At 31.6% G+C, this 21,990-nt stretch overlaps 2 protein-coding genes across 2 annotated transcripts; one reads left to right on the forward strand and one right to left on the reverse strand.

Annotated features, from left to right (window-relative positions):
* The first annotated feature begins 14,700 nt into the window (after window positions 1–14,700).
* Window positions 14,701–15,391, forward strand: LOC120143277. The gene is made up of 3 exons (XM_039157641.1): window positions 14,701–14,815; window positions 14,945–15,198; window positions 15,292–15,391. The coding sequence occupies exons 1-3, from the start codon at window positions 14,777–14,779 to the stop codon at window positions 15,317–15,319; spliced, it is 321 nt and encodes a 106-aa protein (XP_039013572.1). The 5' UTR covers window positions 14,701–14,776; the 3' UTR covers window positions 15,320–15,391.
* Window positions 15,392–17,483: 2,092 nt separating this feature from the next.
* LOC120143276 (LOB domain-containing protein 4-like) lies at window positions 17,484–20,825 on the reverse strand. Its single transcript, XM_039157640.1, has 2 exons — window positions 20,417–20,825; window positions 17,484–18,021 (listed from the first exon to the last, which is right to left on the reverse strand). Exons 1-2 carry the CDS (start codon window positions 20,591–20,593, stop codon window positions 17,695–17,697), a joined length of 504 nt encoding a protein of 167 aa, XP_039013571.1. The 5' UTR covers window positions 20,594–20,825; the 3' UTR covers window positions 17,484–17,694.
* Between the last annotated feature and the right edge of the window lie 1,165 nt (window positions 20,826–21,990).

Raw genomic sequence — 21,990 nt, forward strand, 5'->3', positions numbered from 1 at the left:
ACTCTGCATTGTTATTTTTGAAGCTAAATTTTGAATTATTTTTTATATAACAAAAAGGGGGAGAAGAATAGATTTGAAAAATTCAATTTCAAGAATGAAAAAGGGAGAGCTTTAATATTTTCTAAAATATTTCTCTTTTTCATTAAATGTTTGATAAGGGGGAGCTTTGCTAAAAAAATATTTTCAAAGGTTTTGTTATATCAAAAAGGGGAAGATTGTAGAACTAATATTTTGATATAACAAATAAGGGCAAAATGTTTTTGGACTAAATTGAATTTATTCAAAGTTTTCATCAAAATAATTCAAAGTCCAATCAAAACCTTAAAATGAGTATTTTGACCAGAATTTTCGAAACTTCTACAAGAGTTTCGAAACTTTCCAAGATAGTTTCCCGAAAAGTTTCGATACTTTCCAATAGTTTCAAAACTTTCTATCATAACATCCCCCTCGGGGATATGTTAGACTTAAAAAATTAATTCGGGAAAGGCAATGAAATATAATTTTGAAAAAAATTGATTTTGGAGTCGCCACCAACCTTTAAATTAGGTATGTTAGAAACCTTAAACGATAAAAAATGGTCTACATTTTACCAAAAATTCATTTTTAAGAGTTCGAGAGTCGATTACGTGTGGGGAAGGGTGAACACCCCCACGACGCCCCACGTTCTGGTACCTAAACGATTATATGATGTTTAAATATTGAGAATTATAAACTCAAAAATATATTTAAATTACAACCCTTCTATTTATTCGAATTCATTTAAAAAGTGTCAATTTAAAAAAAAACTAAACTGATAAACGCAGTGGGTCAAAAGATTTATAAACCCAAAATATATTTTCACAGAATAAAGCTATTTATTTATCCCCAAAAATTATAATTATTTTTATTACATCATTTTGTACGAACAATCCTTGAAAATGCACTTCCTTTATAGTTATGAGACCTTTGCATGGATTCCCCTCACAAAACGATGTTTCTTTAATTTTGTGGATGATCTAGTTTGAAGAGTATGATATTATATGCCTTTTTATGTGAACAATCCTCGGGAATGCACCTCCTTTATAGTTAGGAGACTTTCTCATAGATTCACCTCACAAAAAGACATTACCTCACGTTTTCCTCATAAAATAAAATAAAACAAAATAAAAATGATGAGATGAAAAATAATCAAACTAAATAAATGTAAAGCAAAGAAAACTATCAAATACAAAAACATTTGTGTGAAAAATCCTCGAAAAGACACCTTTCCTTGTAGTTGGGAGATGTCTTCATAGATTCCCCTCACAATGAAATTTTCTTATTTACTTATATTAGAAAACAATGATGATTTATATAAAAATAAGGTCTAAATATATGCATAAATAGAGGACCAACATACAAACCTTCTAAACCAACCATTAAGATTAAAAATACCAGCCAAATAAGAGGGTAAATAAATAAGGATGAAACATAAATATTTAAAAAGTATAAGCACTAAATATAAATACACCATAAAATAAAGTGTAAATTAAGATGCTAAATGATAAATGTCGAAAATTAAATGTTGGAAATTAAAAATGACTGAAATAAAATGCTAGAAAATTAAAGGGTAGAAAAGCAAAGTGCTGGAAAATAAATAAAGCAAAAAGTAATAAATTGCATTTATTTAAAAGTTAAGGGGGTTAGTTTATACAATAAAATAAAGTAAGTTAATAATAACAATAAAAATAAAAAGTTGGTATGTTAACTCGAACAATAAAATAAATATTAGGATGTTAGTTCAAGCAATAAAGTAAAGGTTAGAAGGTTAGTGACTAAAATAAAATAAATAAAAAGTAAAGTGCCAAAATTAAAAATAAATAAAATAGGGAACATAGCATGTTAGTGACTAAATTAAAAGTAAGGAAACTAAAGTGCTAAAAATAAAACAAGTAAAACGTAGGGATTAGGGGACTGAAATGTGAAAATACAACAACATTTCAAGGGGTTTAGCGCGATTAGATGCAAAAGTTCTATGGCCGTTCTGTAAAAATGTGGTAAAGGTTCAAGGGTTCCAACGCAATTTTACGCACGAGTTTGGTGACTGAAGTGCAAAACAAGGAAAATGTCTAAGGACCTAAGAGTGATTTTCCCAATTTTTTTATTATAAATACCCTAGCCCTTTTTTTCATCCTTTTCTTCTTCCCCTGCTTCTTTGTTTTCTCTCATTCCCTCTCACTGGTCGAGCCTTGCCAAGGCCAAAAAACCAATCGGCCGCCGTACTTCGGTGGCCAAACCAATTCCGATGAACCACTCTCACCTTCCTCTTCCCTAGCTAAACAGTAATCAGACCCCAAAGACCCCAAAAGAAAACCAAAAAAATATTTACCTTGACCGAACCCTCTCCAAGCCCGAGCGCCACTATGGATCGGTGGTCGCTTTTGTCATTCGGGCCACCATTAATGATGGCCGACTAACTCTAAACTAAACCTAACAAGCCAAAGACCTTATCATTCTATCTACCTTAACCCCAAACTAGTTTTAAAATAACCAAAAAAGAGCCTCTATAGTCGAAAGGTCCCCACTTTGGACCTCCGGCCACCTAGTGTATCTAAAGAAGGCACCCTCTGACCGACGACACACACCAACCGAAGGTAAAAAAGTTTTCCTTTTATTTTCTTTTTTCCTATATTTTGAATGAAATAAATAAAAAATGCATGCAAGGTAGATGTTACCTTTGAGAAAAATATGGTTCTTGAATCTGAATTTTTTTTACTTTGTGTATTGATTTTTTTCTAATGATTTCTTGATTTATAATACACTTTTGGATGGCCGAGAGAGGAATGATTTTCTTTTCGGCGAGAATCAATCTTGGCAGTTAGTCTAGCACGCTAGAGGATCACAATGGCCGACGCAAATCTCTCCGGGCGACGTCACCAGTCGGTTGGGCTCTTATTCAATGGAGGCGGTGGCTGAGGGGTTTAGGAGGAAACCCTAATTGCTTGTTGGGCTATTATGTAGGCCTGCCCATTGGGCCTCGAGATTGGGCTTATTTATGACCTGGGAAAAATATAGGGTCTACACTTTCATTAAAGTTTCATACTTTGGGTTCAAGGATCATATTTTTCTAACGGTTCTTTCAAAGAGTATGTTTTGAAACTTTGTATTCAGAAAGTCTTCCAACGGCTCCAAACCTCCCCAAGCGGCTAGAAACGACTAGTAACTTATTCCAACATAAAAAAATAAGTTCAAGACACTTGAAGAAGTAGACCAACACCTATCCAAACATTCAAACACAAGAGAAAAGCTTTTCAATCCTTATTTTCTTTCTCTTGTAAATATTTTTTTTGAGCTTAATTGTATATCCTTAGCTTTTATTTTTGTGAGCTAAATCTTTGTAAACACCAACCTTTAGAGGTCTTCTTGTTTACACAAATTATTCACCTTTGTAAAGGGGTTTTGGTTATAGTTTAGCCAAGTGAAAAACTAGGGAGTTCTAAAGGTTATCTCTTTGTCCTTAAAAAAGAAAGAACAAATTAGTAAATTTGTTAAAAAATCCTAAGTGAGCAGTTTAGGTAGTGGATGTAGACTTCATTGAGCAAGTTGAACCATTATAAATCATTATGCAAATTTTTCTATCTTTATACTCCTTACTCCCTAAACTTCGAAAAGCCAATTCACCCCATCTTGGCATATTTCGGTTGATCGAACGATCTTCATTGAATCTAGCACAATGACTATAGGAAAATATTCTAATTTTTATTTAATTTATGGTTATAGTCTATTGTAATTTTGGGTATTTTTATTTTCAATAAAACTAGCATTTTCTATTCAAAAAAGAAAGTTATATTAAAAATTTAGGGTGTACATGAAGTGTGTCGATTTTTGCGTCAAAATAAATTCCTTTTTTTCTCAAATAAATAAAGGAAATTAAATATAGTATATGAGAAGTAAGGGTCGATCCTACAATGACTAAAGAGATATATTGAGTTATTGTTCTTGATTATGATCTTTAGCGTGAATTGGAAAGAAATAAATTTGGGTTTTGTAGTTGAAGAATAAAAACAAGTAAAATTGAAAGAAAGATTGTAAGAGGAAAATAAAGGAAAATAGATTAAGGAAAGTAAAAACTGAAAATTCAATTGATTAATTCAGCCTTAGGCATAAGCTCTGACTCAACTTCTTCGGATAATCAAAATAGATTTACCCTTTGGGATTCACGTCGGTTACTTTGTCTACAAGGGCAACCATTGTGACTAACTTTATATACCGAATACCCAAGTGCAATACTTCGATCCCGGATTTGAAAATTAATCTGATCAACATCAGTTGTTGTAGATTAAGAACCATTTAAGCGTATTTAAAACCAACTCGGATAGTTGTTGCAATAAAAACCATTTCCGATCTCAATCCCATCTTTAGCAATCAATTTGCTAAGTGTGTTCCTAGGAAGTCAAATTTACTTTCAATAAGTTGATCCTTCCTACCTCATACAATCGCAACAATCATTCCGACCATAGTCAATCTTTGGTTTTGAAAAATTGTTTTGATTTTGAAAATGAGCGCAAAAGAAATTGAGAGAGATTTCGTAATTTACTTAAGTGCTTTTCAATTCTCACGTTAGAATTGAGTAATAACTTTTTCACTCGGCTTAAAAAGAAAATTAGCTAAGCATGACAAAAAACTTAACATTTTAAAAGTAAAAGCTTTAAAGTAAAAGAAATGAAAGTAAAAGAAAAAAGGAACGAAATTTTATAAAACTTAAAAAAAAGAAAAGAACAAGTTAATGCGGAAAAAATGATTTAATGATCAATGAGTGACGATTTATGCTTACGCTTAGAGGGTATTTATAGTCTTCTAAAACCTTAGAAATGCTGAAAATTACAAAAGATAATTGTTTAAATTTAAATCTTAAAAAATAAAAAGATAAATTCTAAAAGCTTGAATTTTAAATTGCTTGAAATGCTCCGACCGTCCATCCATCTTCTAGATGCTGTTGACTGGACGTTGTTGATAGGACCTTCTAGAAGTTGCTGACTCACTGTCACGTCAACATTTCATGCCCAATTTAATGCCTACTGTTTTAGCCTTGATTCCAGAAAAAAGTGCAATTTTTAAGCTTTTTAAGCATATTTTCCAACAATGACCGTTCTACACAGAAAACATATAAAATCATCCAATTCAACAATAAACATGAACAATCAAAGAGAATTTGGGCACAAAATGTAGCATAAAATAAACCTCAGTCAGTACAAAATTAAAAAAAATTGAGGGATCGTGAAATTAGATAATTAATAGAAAATAGAAAATAAAGTATCTAAAATATTAAGGGAATTTGGTGATAGTCAACTCTTCGTAAACTCATATTAGGTGAGTGTAATCGTACTTGATTTTTTTTATGTATTGCTTTTGTTATACTTGGTTGTATAGGCATGTTTGAATGTGTTATTGATAACACTATTATGGCCAATTAAACCTAACATTTCATTTCATATTTTTTCTTTGATTAAGTTAAAGGGATTATAAAATAATATCTATTCAAAATACTTTTAATCATTTGACAATGAAAGTTTAACACTGAGGTAATTTAGTTCGTGTAATTCCATATATAAAAAAGGGGTCATTTTTACTGTATTTGGAATATTTGTATGCCAATTTACTTCATGGGTTATTGCTATGAAAAGGTTGAAGGAACTTTTGTGAGTTTGAAAGCAAAATCTTATAAGGCATGTGTTAGATTCTTAGGCCATATAGGGAGCTTTAAGTACTGTTTTGTGCTGTAAAGCTGTAAACGGTACAAGGAATTGTAATCTCCTGCTCTGCCCCATTCTCTTTATTTACCCTTTCTTTTGGGGTCTTTATACCTTTATCTTTGACATACATCCAATATTTATATAAGAAGTTGTTTATCATTTTTAAAAGTATTTTAATGATTAATATTTTAATTTTTGATTAAAATAATATCTATTATATGAAAATTGTTAGTTGACTAAAGATTAAAATATATTATTGACATGACATTTTTACATATGTTTAATTGGTGGCGTGACACATCGTACATACCACACCATCATTTTTGATAATAAACACTCAAACATCCTTAATATATGATATACTCGATCCAAGAACTTTAAATATAACAATCATCTCCTTAAGTATTAAAATAATTTGATTTATACTGCATTTAGTTATGAACACATGAATATAAAATATCACTTTTCTTTATCGTTCCAAAAATAATAATCTAAATAGATTTGGTATAAAACCATTAAGTTGTTATGATGGTCCAATGAAGTTTAATATTAATGGAAAAATATTGATGCCAGTTATGATTTAATTAGTTTTTTGATGCATGTGGACAAAACTAGATATTATAGCTAAAATTTGAGACGGTCAGGGACAACTTTTACCTTCATTTAGTGGAATAGAAAAGTGAAGTGATGGATATGGAAAAGTAAAGTGATTTTTTTTCATTTTAAAAAAAAAATTATTTTATTATTTAATAAAAATATCTTAATCTAGGAGTATTCTAAATATTTATATTTAATTTTTTATAAATAATTATATAAACATTCAAATTAAATCTTATGAATTCTAAAATATAACAACCACAAACCATTAAAATAAAATTTGAAGAAGCCAAAAACTAAGAGAGATAACGGAATACATGCTGTAATTATTAATATATGATTCTAATTATTTTTTTGTCTAATCATTTTCTCTTTAATAATTGTTTTTACTGTAAGCTAATCAAAGTTATGTGGCTTTATATGCACTATAGTCTACATGATTAATTTTGCCCATAGGTCAACCATAGTAAAATATAGTATAGATGATTAATATTATTTTTATTTTTCTAATAGTATAATATAATTATAAAATAATATCTATTTAAAATTTTTATTAATTATTAACAACATATACAAATCCTACCATTGACTTATTCGAACTCAAATATTCTAAAACAATGATAATTTTACTACTAAAACCATTTAATAGATTATATCGTTTAAGTAAGGTAGTCCGTGTGTATGTAAAATATATTGTTGAGAGACTCACCCACCAAAATTAGGTATGCGAAACGGATCGAACCAGATTAACCAGATTTGGGAGGAAAAAAATACCACTTAATAGATTATACATGATTTATTTTAATATTAATTAAAAATAGCCGAATTTGTTGTCATAATTATGAGTTTACAACTATATAAAACAGTAAACCAAAACAACAGTACCGAGTTGGCTAATAATATATAGAGCTGCACAGCCACAACAACTTGCAAGAAGAAAACAGTGCAACTTCACAATTGACTATGCATATATTTATATATATAGGAACCCTTTAAAGCTTCAATCGACTCAAAATCATAAACAAATAGTTCGAATTCTATTTCCCTTTCAACCACATCTTCCCTATTTCTTTATTCTTTATCAATGGCTTCCATTCCAAAGTTCTACACCAATTATGCATTCCCCAATGACTTTTCTCAGTTTCCAAATCCACCGACAGTTCCCGAAGAAAACTATGGGGCAATAACTCCTGGTTCAACATGGGGCGAAGAAATCAGCTTTCCGTTGCTTTTAGACAACTGCGGGATCGATGTTTTTCAACAAGATTCTAATCTAGCAGCTGCAGTTCCGGCAGCATTGTTCCCGGAGCTAATGGGAACATCAAAGTCGTTCGATGTCCCAACAGCATTGCCTCATCACAATAACGTTTCCGATGGCTTCTGTGCCATTAATGGGACCATCCAAAATTTTGGTGGCAGATATCAATTGCAAGATGACTATGAGTTTGGAGAAGAATGCACTAGATTTGTTCATCAGGATTTCAAGCCAGTTGATCCAAATTTGGGACAAATTTGGGTACATATATTTTATTTCTTTCATGTATTCATTGTTTGCATCACAATTTCATGAAGTTTAATGTGTTGTTTTGACAGGGTATTCATGGAAATCGAATTCAACCGGCCGTGGAAGACATCAAACTTAAGGTCGGTCGATATTCGGTTGAAGAGAAGAAAGACAGAATTTTTAGATACTTGAAGAAGAGAAGTCAAAGGAACTTTAACAAGACTATTAAGGTAGTATCTCTGCATTAATCCTTTTAGAATTCAAGTTCAAGAGGACATAATGTGTAGTTCGTACATTATCATATTAGGAAAATTCTAAAAAGATATTATCTTATATATATACATACACAAGGAATGTACCTTGACTGATCTTTTTTGGTACAGTATGCTTGCAGGAAAACCCTAGCTGATAGAAGAGTTAGAGTGAGGGGAAGATTTGCAAGGAATACTGTACTTTGCGAAGATCAAGAAATGGTATTCAAAAAGGAAGACGATAATTCACCCATCGACAACTTGTATGATTGCTGTGAAGCAGTCCAGGTATATATATCTCTAATTTCTTTGATTATGGGGAAGAAGATAATGAGTTTGAGGGAACTAATGATGTTTGGTTACTTTGTTTTGGTTTTGCAGATGAAGCATGACGAGGATGATTGGTTGCAAGAGGCAATGGCAAATCTAATGTATTTACCTTATATTTCTCGTTGATATATATATATATATATATATATATATTGGCTGCAATAGGTAGCTTGTATATCTAATGGATTTACTAATGAAAAACTCTCTCAAACTATGCTCTCTGGGTTTACCCAACACCGACATGGAAAATTTTAGAAGAAGAAAGTAATATGAAATTGGCAATGTATTTGTTTAACTGACGTGCAAACAATCAAGCCTTGTAATTTTATGCAACTTGTCTTTCCATTGTAGAGTGTCGTTTTTTTTAAAATATGTTTAAATTAGATACAATCCAATAACAGGGATGGATTGAAAAGTGTTAGAAAATAATTACATCTTGCAAAAATTTTAATTTTTATATAATTTAAATATTTTATAGTTTTTATTAATAATTTAATTGTATGTACCTTAAAATTTTAATATAAATTTTCAAAATCAAATCATTTAATATAAAATTTATTGTTTGTTCATGTCAATAATAAATCATGAAGAAGATTATACAATGAATTGGAGGGGAATATATATATATATATATATATTGAAATGAAACAAAGGAGAATATTTGACCATCTAGTCCATGGCTTGTAAGATGAATTTGTGGTTCCTGTAGTAAAATCAATGGAACCATAACTTCAAAATTCTACAATCACTTTAATTATTTGATGCCAAAATCATCACTTGTTTGATTTTTTTTTTATAAATATAAATGTGGGCTATTCTCCACGTCTTTTCTAAACCTCCCCACGTGATAAAGCCGCCGCAATCAACAATCTTCAAAATCCTTTTTCTCAATATTTAGTTTTCATGAATTTTGAGTTGCAAATATTCCCAATTACTTGTTTTGCTATTTTGTTTTTGAAACTGTAATAATCTGATAACTCTTTGTTGTAATATCTGACCACCTATAATGCATGTAATAATCATTTTTAACTAAATGATTAATTATTTAATTTTTTATTTTAAAAACACACGTGTTTGGAAAACGGCAAAAACCATAAAGGGGAGCTGGACTTGTTCGATTTCGACGATGATACCCATTGAAGAACCAAGTTGGGGCATATATATTATATTCATTTTCCCATTGGAACAAGGTGATTGCAGTAAATGTCCAAAAAGGTGTTTAATGGACAGATCTTAACTTCATGTGATATAAGAGGCATGAAAAAGAATAAGCTAAAAAAAATTAGTGTTATCTAAATATACAGAAAATAAACAAAATATTTAACAATGATCATGTAAACATGACAGCCTTAAAGTAAGCATAACAGTTACAATAATAATACATGCGAATAACAGTTCATATGTCATGCCTATCTATGTTAGTATGCCTAGTTACCCAGTTCAATCGCTAACAATGCGACTTGTGACCCAATGCGATAAACCACCAAAATCTTCTTAATGTACAACCCAACTCAATGCAGACATACAATATGACATGCAACAATACTTGTAAGATCGATATCAATATTATCATCTCAATCATACATAGAATCATCCTAGTACTCAATCAACACAAATAAGTTACCGTAAAAGTAGACTTACCTAACACATAATTTTCTTAATTTGAATATAACGCGATAAATGAAAAGGTTAATAACATTAAATATCATAATACAATAAACCATTCAATCAAACAGGTGTAGCATGATAAGGGGACATTCACACTTTAGCACTAGAATACATATAGACATAGACTGAATCACATAAATAAATTGATGTTGCACGTAATAGACACACATCTAGAATCAGACGACTTTAAATCTACTGATAAGTAGGGCTTTTTTATGATTAATGATTGAGGTATTCGAATCAGTATAATCAAAATCTATAGTTAAGTAAAAATAAACAATGTTACTAATTTGGATTAGTAGGGATGCTTATACCTCAAAATCGTTATGTTACATGGATTGTGTCTATGGTTGATGATGGTTGACATGAGGGTGTGAAAAGTCATCTAAGATTGCTTCAAAGAGTTTGAAGAAGAATAAAAATGTTCCAAGGATAATTTGGAACGTGTACACGGATATGATCGGAGAACTTGTCCACCTATGGAGCCTCTAAATGCACCCTAAAGTGATATAGAGATAGTTCACATGCTAAGCAGACAAGTGTGTGCAAGCATACTAATGGATGGAATTGGGGTTGGTTATTTGAATCTCAATGCAACCAAGTCAAACAAAGAAAGAAATCAAAGGCTAATCATATCTTATTCTACTTTTTTTTTGAGGAAATATGCCTTTTGTTTAGACTTGCAAATGGGTGTCACAAGGTAGCCTTCTAACAGTCGTAAGAAACCACTACCCCAAAGTGAAGTGAAATGACCCCATTATTATTTTAGTTTTTCTATATGTTTTTCCCCTCATTTCTCACTGATCAACAATGTGGAAATTATATATACTTTTGTCATCAATTAGCTTTGAAGATGAAGTTTGAAATTTATGAAATGTTAGAATCATTAAATAGCGATCAAGGTTTGAATATGATGTTATGAATTAGGTTTAAATTTGAAAGGTGGCCCTATAATATACTTGTGCAATACTTGATTTAGATTAATCGTCTAATAATTTATTAGATATCAATGTCCTATACTAGACCTCTGTAATGTTGAATCAAAACCTCAAAAATTTCAAAGCAAAGTTGAGTTGGCCTAATATATTGAGGTCCCCTCACTAGTTTTGCAAGTGAAAAAGTTAGGAAGTTCATATTGAGACTTTGGGTACAAACTTTTTTTCGCTACATATCCAACAAGGAGAGGGTTGAAGCTGGACTCTGCTTCTGTCTACTTCATTCATACTACTAAAATTGGTCTATACATTTGGTACAAGTATCTGCAGCTGCTTGTTTAGCCTTTTTCTTCAACATGGACTTAATGAATAGTGCCTTTTTTGTTCTCCCACTTGAAATTGTTTCGGTTCCTCCCTCTCTCTTCAGCAGCAAAAGTTAAGTCATTTCCAAATCTCAATACAATGAGTACTTTTCAAACCGAAATTGTATAATTTACGAATACAGATATCGAAACCGTGTCCTTTGAAGGGGAGGGAGAGGTAAACATGTGTTAGTGAATCCTAGCCAAGTACAAATTCAAGGAATGAATAATTCTCCTACTGTTGCTGAAATGCAAGGCCTTAGAATCAAGCAGGAAACTTGGATCATATCAAAGGATCATCCCTAAAGATTTGTCGGTCGACAAAGTGCTTATCTTGCAGCATTTGATGTCCCACAAAAAGATTATGGCTGCAGCCCTAGAAACTACTGCCACAAGAAAGAGGAGAGTTGGACCCCATTTGGGGATATGTGGGGGAAAGAGACTGTATATAGGGTTGACCAGATTAATTCTCCAAACTTAGGAATTTGAGGACAACGTTCATGCTGCAAATCTGGAAAAAATTTCTAAGCTTTTTTTTTTCTTCTTTTAGTGAAAGCTTTAGATTCAGGGGTAGAGTGCAAAGATGGTATTAAGACAATAGCGAGCTGCTTTGTTGAGTCCTGACTATAAAAAAATTATAAAATGGTCCTAATTATATGATATTATTTTGTTGAATCCTCTAACTATTAAAAGTTATAAAAAATTATCACCTGATTATTCACATGTTCCAAACTCGTTCATTTTCATTAAAAAATTGATAGTCGTTTGAGCTTGACATTAATATGTTGATTGAGATATGATAAAATTATATTTTAATGATATCTAATAGTATTGTTATTGCTTTCAAGCACTAGCTCGGCGACATAATATTTGAAACACTAGCTCAATGATATAATGTAAACATAGTCTATACACAAAATACTGCTCAAATGGTTATGAGATCAGATTTTATTATATCACAGTCAACATGCTAACATCCAACTCAGACGACCGCCAATTTTTAACGTAATAAGATAAGCTTAAAACATATAGTCGAGTGACTATTTTGTAACTTTTAATAGTCAGAGGACTCGACAAAACAACGTCTTATAGTTGAAAGAATTTTTTGTAACTTTCAATAATAAGAGAATTAAACAAAACAACATCCTATAATTAAAGGACTATTTATGTACCTTACCCTAGATTCTGAGGGTAATGTAGATTATAAATGGCATTGGCAGTTGCAGTCAAAATAAATGATCAGATTTGATGCCATATCGATGTCGCAATTATAGCATATATGGAAACCAAAATAGTGTTAACTGTTCGTATAAACAATGATGATTAAGGAGGAAATTTCTTCATACATGGACAGGTAGAAGATAAGTGCCACAAATTATGGAGGTTTCTTTACTATACTTAATGCTATTTGTCTCTTCAACGCCACTTCCTTTCTGCCCTCTACTGTTGATTAGATTTCATCTAGTAATTGTGTTTTCGGAATTTTTTAGAGAAATAGTTTTAAGATTGAAATAATGTTGATGGTAGGGCTGTAAATGAGATGAGACAGATCGTGAGCTACTCAAGATCGATTCAATCAAGGCTCGATAAATACTCAAATCGAATGGACTTGACTCAAGCTCGACTCGAGTTCTTAACGAGCCGAAACGAGCTACTTGATATTCAACTTGAAAAGCTTGTGAGCAGCTCTAAAATATAATATATTAAGATTTTAATTTTTTTTAAAAATAAATTGTTAATAATATCTTGACGACTACGATTGAAGTAAATTAGGTTGGAAAAGTTGTCTTCGCCTCTACAATACCCAATATAAATTAATCGATTAATAGATCAGAGATACCGATGATTATACCAAAAAATAATATATTTATATTTGATATTTAATTTTCAGTTACATACTAAGCAAAGTATGAATTATAAATGCAATTTCAAAGTACTAGGATCAATCTTCCACAGCCCCAACTTTTTAATAAAATTCCCCAACGACACGTTTAATTGATATGTGGCGCCAACTACTTTATCAAATGTTAACGTGTCTATAGTTAAGTTGAGGATATAATTAACCTAAAATATGATTGGTTAGGCTAAAGTTCAGCTCTCGAATGGGCTCCTCAAACTGAAAGGATTTTTTTAGATCAATACCTCAAGCATCGAAATTATTTAACCAAATAAGTCGCCTCAGATTTTATTTTACAATTTATGATAAATGCTACGGTATCAGGGGAACTCGTCATGGACGAGTTTGTTTGAAAATATTTTTTAGTGATCTTAATTAAATGGGCTCTACGTGGTCTAATTTTTTAATATATAAATAAAAAATTATCACCTCGAGATGACGAGTCATGTAGAAAATTATTTCTTTTGAAAATTTCAATAAATAATTTAAAAATAAAAAATAAAAGGAAAAGAAGAGAGAAACTTTTCACATCAAGGTGACATGTTCCTATGTTACTATAACATTTGTCGTAGATTGCAAAATAAAGGTCGAGGCCCAATAATCCATGTTTTTAGCTTATTTTTCAGGCCTTCATGTAAAATACGATTTTGACATGAACAAAGTATTTGACAAATAGTTCTGTTTCTGTTTGTTTATTTTAATTTATCAAAGTAAATAAACAGCATAAATAAGAATTTTGTGCCCGTTATTAAACAAGAACACCACCAATAATTCATATTCAATTTATTTATGCTTGTTTTAAACTCATTTAACCAATCACTCAAAGTTTCCTAAACGAGTGATTCACAATACTCGTTATAATGATCTATTGCCTTTTCCAACTCTTAAGCAAATAAACATATCGTTTTCTTTTACCAAATCTTAATCGCTAAGCAAATGTTGTCACCGTAACATACTTCCTTTCTTCAAAAGTAAAAAAAATTGGATGACGAACATATCTAATTTGATGATAATCTATCATGTTAAGCAAAGTAATGCCAATCTACACATAAATTTCAGTTTAATTGTAGTTTTAATCTTCATGACAAACTAGGAGTCAGTAAATTCATATCATCATTCTCGTGGAAACATGTACTATTATTATCGATTCATTCGTACAGAGAAAAGTTCTAAAATGAAATATTTATATATCAAATTAATGTATAGAAAAATAAAATCTGTCTCGCATCTAGCATGTGAATGCATGTTGGCTTTATCGTCCAGGCATATGGCGTGGCGATGAGTAGGTTTCTTCATAAAGAAGAACTTTTTAGGTCCGACAAGGCGGCAGCATGCAATGAACACAATAAATAAGTGAAAAGCATGGGTGATCGAGCGACTCGCTTCATCTTTCTCTACAAAACCACGCGAAAGTTGTGTAACTCGACAAAGAACCCCATCATATTTAAACGATGGTTCTCTGCTTCATTGTTTTTACCGCTACATCACTTCAAACGAGAGGAAACAACGTCGAATATAACAATGTCCAAAGCCCGTTCCAGTATGCAAATCAAGCACAAGGTATGGTAAATACAACTGCATTCGAATTCCTTGTAATTGAAAATGCTATATATATATTGAAAAGGAATAAATTTGTAGTCCTAACAAGTTCAGTTTTGACCGAAACTTGTGACATTTTTGATTGAGTAGAAGGCAAGGAGACATGTGAAGGCGAAATGCAGAGTAGAGTTAAAGGAGCGAAAGAGCATCAAAGAAGCACAATCGCAAGTACGAGAGAAACTCGCGGCAGTCGGAATGGAGTGCCAAGTATTGCAAGAAGAAACTAAGTTGATGATCCAGCGAAGTGCATCTACCCAACTTCGTCTGTCTCTCATGTTTAATATAATCAAGGCACGAGAGGACGGCGATTTCGATAAGGCTGCTCACATCACAATATTGCTACGGTTGTTTTTACATATTTTCTTAGGCTTCAAAATAACAGTATCAGTTAAGAACAAATGGTTGACATGTTTTTCTCCTTCTGGTTTTATTTGCAGTGAAATAATAGCGACGGATGACATGTAGCAGCAAAAAGACTATCTTCGGTCCAAATGTTGTGTTTTCACTTTGTTACTCCACCTTTGTTTTAGGAATAAGAAAAAGTACTGTCGCATCAATATTTCGACCGATTACAGATCTTAAAGCTGCAGGCTTGGCACTCTGATGTTTTACGGCCAAGTTTTGTTGAAATTCTAAGCACGAATATGTACTGTGTGTTGAAATTTTATCATTTTAAATTGCTAAAGCATTTGAATAAATTGGCATGGATGGTTTTAGGTAGTACAAATTTTAGATTTGAATTCTTAAAATATGATAATACAATAGATATTTCATGAGAAATATTTATTATATTTGTGTCATTATTTAGTTTAACAAAATTAGTGTACGCATAAATTATTAACTAGATAAAATAGAAATACATGTGATTCACAATGTTTTTTTTTTATCATTTTAATTATATTAATTGTATTTGAACGCGATAAAATAGTGACGTCTGGCTGTTTTCCGATTTTTTATACAAATTATATTTATGTTGTGGATTAATCTATGTTTTGTTGTCAAAAATTTCTAATGACATGATTCATGTGTTTATGCCACGAGAATTTTAGTTCAATAACCCAAAATCCTTTTTAGTATAATCAACGGCATCTGATCTATTGATCGACTAATCCGGATCGAGTACTGCAGAGGTAAGAACGATCATTCCAACTCAATTTGCTCCATTCACAATCGCCAAGATTTGAACCCCTGACATTAATTAAGGGATCTAGTGTCTCATCCCATAGACCAACTAGTTGCTAATAATATATTCCAATTAAGGTAACATATGAAAGAAAAAAAGTAGATGAAGAAAGTCAAGAAACAGTAGGAGATTCGGATTATAAAAAGGAAATGCATGATTATAGTAAAATCTAGGGTATGCAAATGATTCCTAATTATACAGTACTCTTCTGTTGAATCTATCTACTATTAAAAGTTACAAAATTATCGTTTGATTAGGGCATTGTTTTGTTATCTCTCGACCATTAAAAGTTATAAAATTGCCATCGGCTATTCATATGTTTCAAACTTGTCATTTTTATTATAAAATTGACGGTCGTCTGAGCTAGACATTAGCCTACTACTAGGACATGATAAAATTTGATCATAGAATTATTTAAATTTTATAGTCGTTTTAGATTCTGTGATCAAATGTTATATCCTAGACAATATCTTAACGTCAAACTCAGATGGTCATTAATTTTTTGACAGAAATAGACAAGTTTGAAACATGTGAAAAGTTGAGGGACTCGACAAAGTAACACCCTTAATATGGACCATTTTATTTTAATAACTGAGAGGCTCAACAAAGTAATATCTTATAGTTGAGGACCATTTCTGTACTTTACCCTAAAATCTATTCACTTCAAAATACCAAATTTACACTTTTGAAAATCCGTACAAAACCAGGTGCACCACTGATACTAATTGTTACGGAATACGACTATCGGATAGAGCAAAATCACAACTGATAATTTGAGAAAATAAAAACAAAGATAAAGAATACACAAATTTTACTTGGAAAACCCTAAATAATATAGAGTAAAAACCAAAGGCAAAGATAAAAGAATTTCACTATAAGAAAATAGAAATTACAACTTCTCTCGATCTAACAAGGAGAAAACAATGACAATTCTCTCTTGATAAAAAGAAGAAAAATAACTCTCAAGAAAACTCTCTAATTTCTCTAATATTGGGATAAAGCTAGAATGATTTACCAAAATTGGACCAACGACGAGAATATGGACCAAATGCGATATTGAAACCTAAGTTTGAGCTTAAAATAAAGTTACTACGTGAACGAAACTCATACTACTTTAAAATTAGTTAGAAAGGGTATTGATGACGGAGTAAACATCACACTAAAGGTGAAGAACAAAAATATACAACATGCTATCAACGAACAACACCTTTTTCTAATTTTACAGGTGTTTGGACCGTCTTCTAATTAAGGGTTTTACATATGATCATGTTCAAAGTAGGACATTTTTACCCTTAGCCAGCTAAATCAGAACAAGAAAATATAGAGAGTATTAAACGGATGTTGAAGTGGTCATGGGAAGTTTGAGCAGTACGTATTTTTCGTAAACGTAATCGGATATAAGAAAGAAAGCGTGTGAGAGAGTACATTAATTAATTAACTTATACACAGCTAATTATATTATAATTTCTTAATTATATTATATATATATTTACAATATGTCAATGGTCATGATAGTCACCAGCATTTTAATCTAACTCCATCTGGGTCAGGTAGAACTGTGGTATACGAAAATAGTAGCAATTAGAGAAATAAAAGGCATCCATAAAAAGCAAGCAAAAATAAAAGAAACATTAAATTAACCCTAAACCAAAGCTAGCTAGTAAGACCATAAAGATTCCGCCATATTAGCCTGATCAACCGTGTCCATGCAATAAAACGACTTGGACTGAGATGCCATGAACTTGGAAGAGGCGACGACGGGCGAGCCGGTGCCTGCCGGCCGATCTGAGGTCGAAGGCATATTGCGCATCCTCATGTGAACGACCTCGGCTTGTGCAAGTGCCAGTTGCGTTTGCAATGAATCGATCTGTTGCTGCAGTGATGAGATGGCTCCGACGCAGCCGTAGACAGGGTCACGCATCCTGGCGTTTGCTTCATACACCATTGAACTCACCGCATCGCTCCGTTGGTGCTCCGGCAATTCCTGCAAATTATTTGATCCCAAAACCATCATTTTCAATCATCATTGCAGCTTAATCTTTTATTGAATCTTGAGTAGATTTTCCACTTTGGGTCTGTTTCTTTACATGGAAATAGGGGTTGCATGATTTTTAAAAGTAATAGTAAATAATCAAATATGGATGAAACTTTATAAAGAGATCACACTGTTGGCTAGCACGTTTCCCATGTTTCATTTGGTCAAAAGGTTACTTATTTGAGAATTTACAGAACAGGTCACCCCGTTGTGGTTAATCTAATCATCCTTACACATTTTTAAATTAAGACTACTCAACGAATTTTCAATGCATCAAATATTAGTCTTTATTAAATCTTATATTACTTAATTCACTCACAAATCTTTTACTACTACCTTTCTAATCGTTTATTAAAAATATTACTTTGTAACAAAATTTACTTAATATTGTATTAAATGCTAAGATGTTACCCTAAAAATGTTATAAATATAAAAGCAAATCTTGGCGACTTGCCTTCTTCATATTAATTATTAATTCCTTTTCCTTTTCATGTTTTTTTTCTCAGCAAATTTTTTTATCATTTAAATATAACCAAAGTTGAGAGCGTCGTTAAAAACCTCTCTACGCCTAATCGGAGGAAAAGGGTACTCATCAACTTGGAATAAACAAGGGTGAACTACGCATTTAATACCTAAAGTTTCACTTTTGATACATTTTAATTAGTACCTATACTTTCAATTTTTATAAAATCATACCTAAAGTTTAGTTTTTATTTCATTTTAGTAGCCCGCTATTAATTTTTTGTTTCATTTTAGTACCTAAATTTTTAACGGCAGTATTAAAATAAAACAAACAGTAAACTTTAGGTACGGTTTTGAAAAAATTGAAAGTATAAGTATTAAAATGGAACAAAAATGATAGTTTAGGTACTAAATGTGTAGTTTACCCAATAAACAAACACCGAAACGTAACAGCCACAAGGCTTCACTGATACTACCAATTATACAACTAAAATTTTATATAACAACCAAACATGCCAGAACAAGCAACCATCAACCTCCCGAAGCCGCAACCAAATCGGAACATCCTCTCTATACAAACTTCTAACCACCGTGCTTTGAATAATTCATCACGCGACGTACCTTCTTTCGCCGAATAATCAGTTCTTTTTCCTTTTCATGTTAATTATTAATTATTAAATATAGAGAAAATCTAATTTCCTTGGTCATTATAAAATTTCATAAAAGGGTTATTATGTTTCACCTTTCGCTCATCATAGTGGAGCAAAATCTCATCTATCATGTTATGTTTGATAAGAGTAATTTTTTTTTCATGTCATATTATATGAGTTAACAAGGAATTATTTTTATTCAATAATTTTTAATCACTCAAGAGAAATAGACATCTTATTAAAAAGTTATATAACAAAGATAACTAATTCAGATTTTGGGTGCTTACATAAATGTATCACATCTTTAGACGACCTAACATGATACCTATCACTGTCAATGGAACCCAATGTTCTTAAAGCATACAGCAAGACTGATCCACTAATAATAATAAATTGAAGAAAGTTTCATGGCCAAAAATGTTTTGTTTAGGCTACAAATATTAAAGCTTCAAGCGGTTTATAAAGTTTAAGCTAAGAACAATAGTAATTAGAATCAAATAACCATTTCCCATTTAAACTGGTTTCCCCAAGGAGTTGATTTCTGTGTGTGTTATGTGCACGGTAAAAACGAAAATCGAACTGGTCGGATTTCCCACATCCAATTGTTCAACTTTTTTTAACAAAAAAAAAATTTATAATTAAAAATATTTAAGGAAAATAGAAAAGATAAAAATTTATATTTACAACAAAATAAACCATTAGGAAAGTAAAAAACAGTCAACTTGAAGACTTGACCAACTGTAATTAACTACCGCTTATAACAGATGGAAAAAGACATGGCTAACAAGGTTAATAGGTCAGGTTAAAAGTCCGAATAATTTATTTAAATTCATTTTGAGTTTATAATATAACTTATAAAATAAAATTATTAAAATTTTATTTTAGATAAATCTATTAATTTACTCAATAATAAAAGTAAATGTTGTTCTATCTAGAGATATTAGGTTCGAACAATTAAATTTATATGATGTATATCATTTTGTAATCATGTCGAACTATTTAAAATAATTTGAATCGTATTAACTAGACTAATCGGGTATAGGTACAGATGTGACTATTTAAAAAAAAATCAAAGTGATTTTGTTTTAATTTGAAAGGCAGAAATGGAAAGCTAAAGAAACCCTAGCTTATAACTAGCCATGATGAGTTAGGTTTCCATTTATAAATTAGGCTGGAAAAGCAATAGGTGAGTCTAACCAAAGATTTTCAAGAGGGAGAGAAAAGGAAGGAACCTGTAACATCTTGTTGACATTGCTAGCACCAAACACCTTATGGACACTGGCAAACTTGTGAGGCTCATCAGCTGGAAAATACGGTGCAAAAACACAGTCTTGAGCACATCTCCTTCTAAGTAACTTGCACGCCGCACAAGGGGATATACTCCCCTGTTTCCTGCTACTTTCCTTCATCCCTCTTCCTCTTCCTACCAGATTTTCCCGCTAACCAATCACCAAACTAAACCCTAAAAGCTTCTCACTGTTCACGTCTCTTTTATTACACTAGTATTATTTTCCCACAGTATACTCTAGTTTCAACCAATGACCAAAAATCATATTGAAAAATAAAAAGGTTAAAAACAGCAGATAAGTGAAAGAGAAGAGGTAATAATGATATGTTTCATCAAGAAAAAGAAAGGTTAAGATGTGGAGAGGGGGGATGCAAGGAGGGAAGGGGTTGAGTGTTATATAGAGAGATTATTATGTGACAGCAAATCTGATGTGGACCCATACGCCATATATTTTGTTGGACAAAAACATCGTTTTTTTATTAAGATCCTTAGCCCCAACCCTAATGTGATCCCCTTACCTAGCTAGTTCTTATCATATTTTATAAATTTAACAAGTTCATTGCATCTGTTATTAAAATTGTATTTGGAATTTGAAATTTTATATAAATAAAAGTATACACTTTATATGTTCATCAATAATTAGTTAATTTCTTATAGTCGATGTACTTCATATTTCACATTTAAAATATTATTATATCATAACCTTAAAGACTATGTTTTCAGGCATGTGTTCGAAGTTTAAATAAACAAATACTCAAAAAACTATGATATCAGAGCTTGGCTCATTAGAAGGTTTAACAACTTGAGACGATCGTTAAAGAAGTTCTACCGATCTTCAACACAACCAACAAGAAGATGACTTCAACCTCCAACTCTTACTACATTGAAGCCTCTCAACCGGTTAACAAGCCACCTTATTTCAATGGAGAAAATTATGCCTATTGGAAGAATATGATGATGCTCTTCATTCAAGCCAACCATCTAGGAGCTTAGAACTCTATCATGAGAGGATACTCCATTCCAACCAGTGAGATTGATGATTGGAGTGATGGAGAGAAGAAGAAGTTCCAACTTAATGCTATGTCTATGCACATCCTCTTTTATGCATAAGGTTTGGATGAATATGGAAGAGTCTCCTCTTGTTCTAATGCCAAAGAGATTTGGGACAAGCTTCAAGTCGCTCATGAAGGAACCAATAAAGTGAGGGAAACCAAAATCAGTCTTCTCAACCATAGCTATGAGAATTTCAAGATAAAACTGCATGAAGACATCAAATCTATGATGGATAGATTTTCCGTGATTGTCAATGGTCTCAAGGGATTTGGAGAAGCAATCCCTAATGAGAAACTTGTGAGAAAGGTGATATACTCTCTTCCAAAGTATTGGAAATCAAAGAAGACGACGATTATCGAAGCTAAAAACCTCAAGCCACCCACTCTTGATGAGCTTATCGATTCTCTTCGCACTCATGATTTGATGGTAAAGGAAGAAGAAGATGATGAAGAAAAGAAGAACAAG

Source organism: Hibiscus syriacus, unplaced genomic scaffold (genome assembly GCF_006381635.1).
Source record: "Hibiscus syriacus cultivar Baekdansim isolate YM2019G1 unplaced genomic scaffold, ASM638163v2 tig00110840_pilon, whole genome shotgun sequence".
Taxonomy (NCBI): domain Eukaryota; kingdom Viridiplantae; phylum Streptophyta; class Magnoliopsida; order Malvales; family Malvaceae; genus Hibiscus; species Hibiscus syriacus.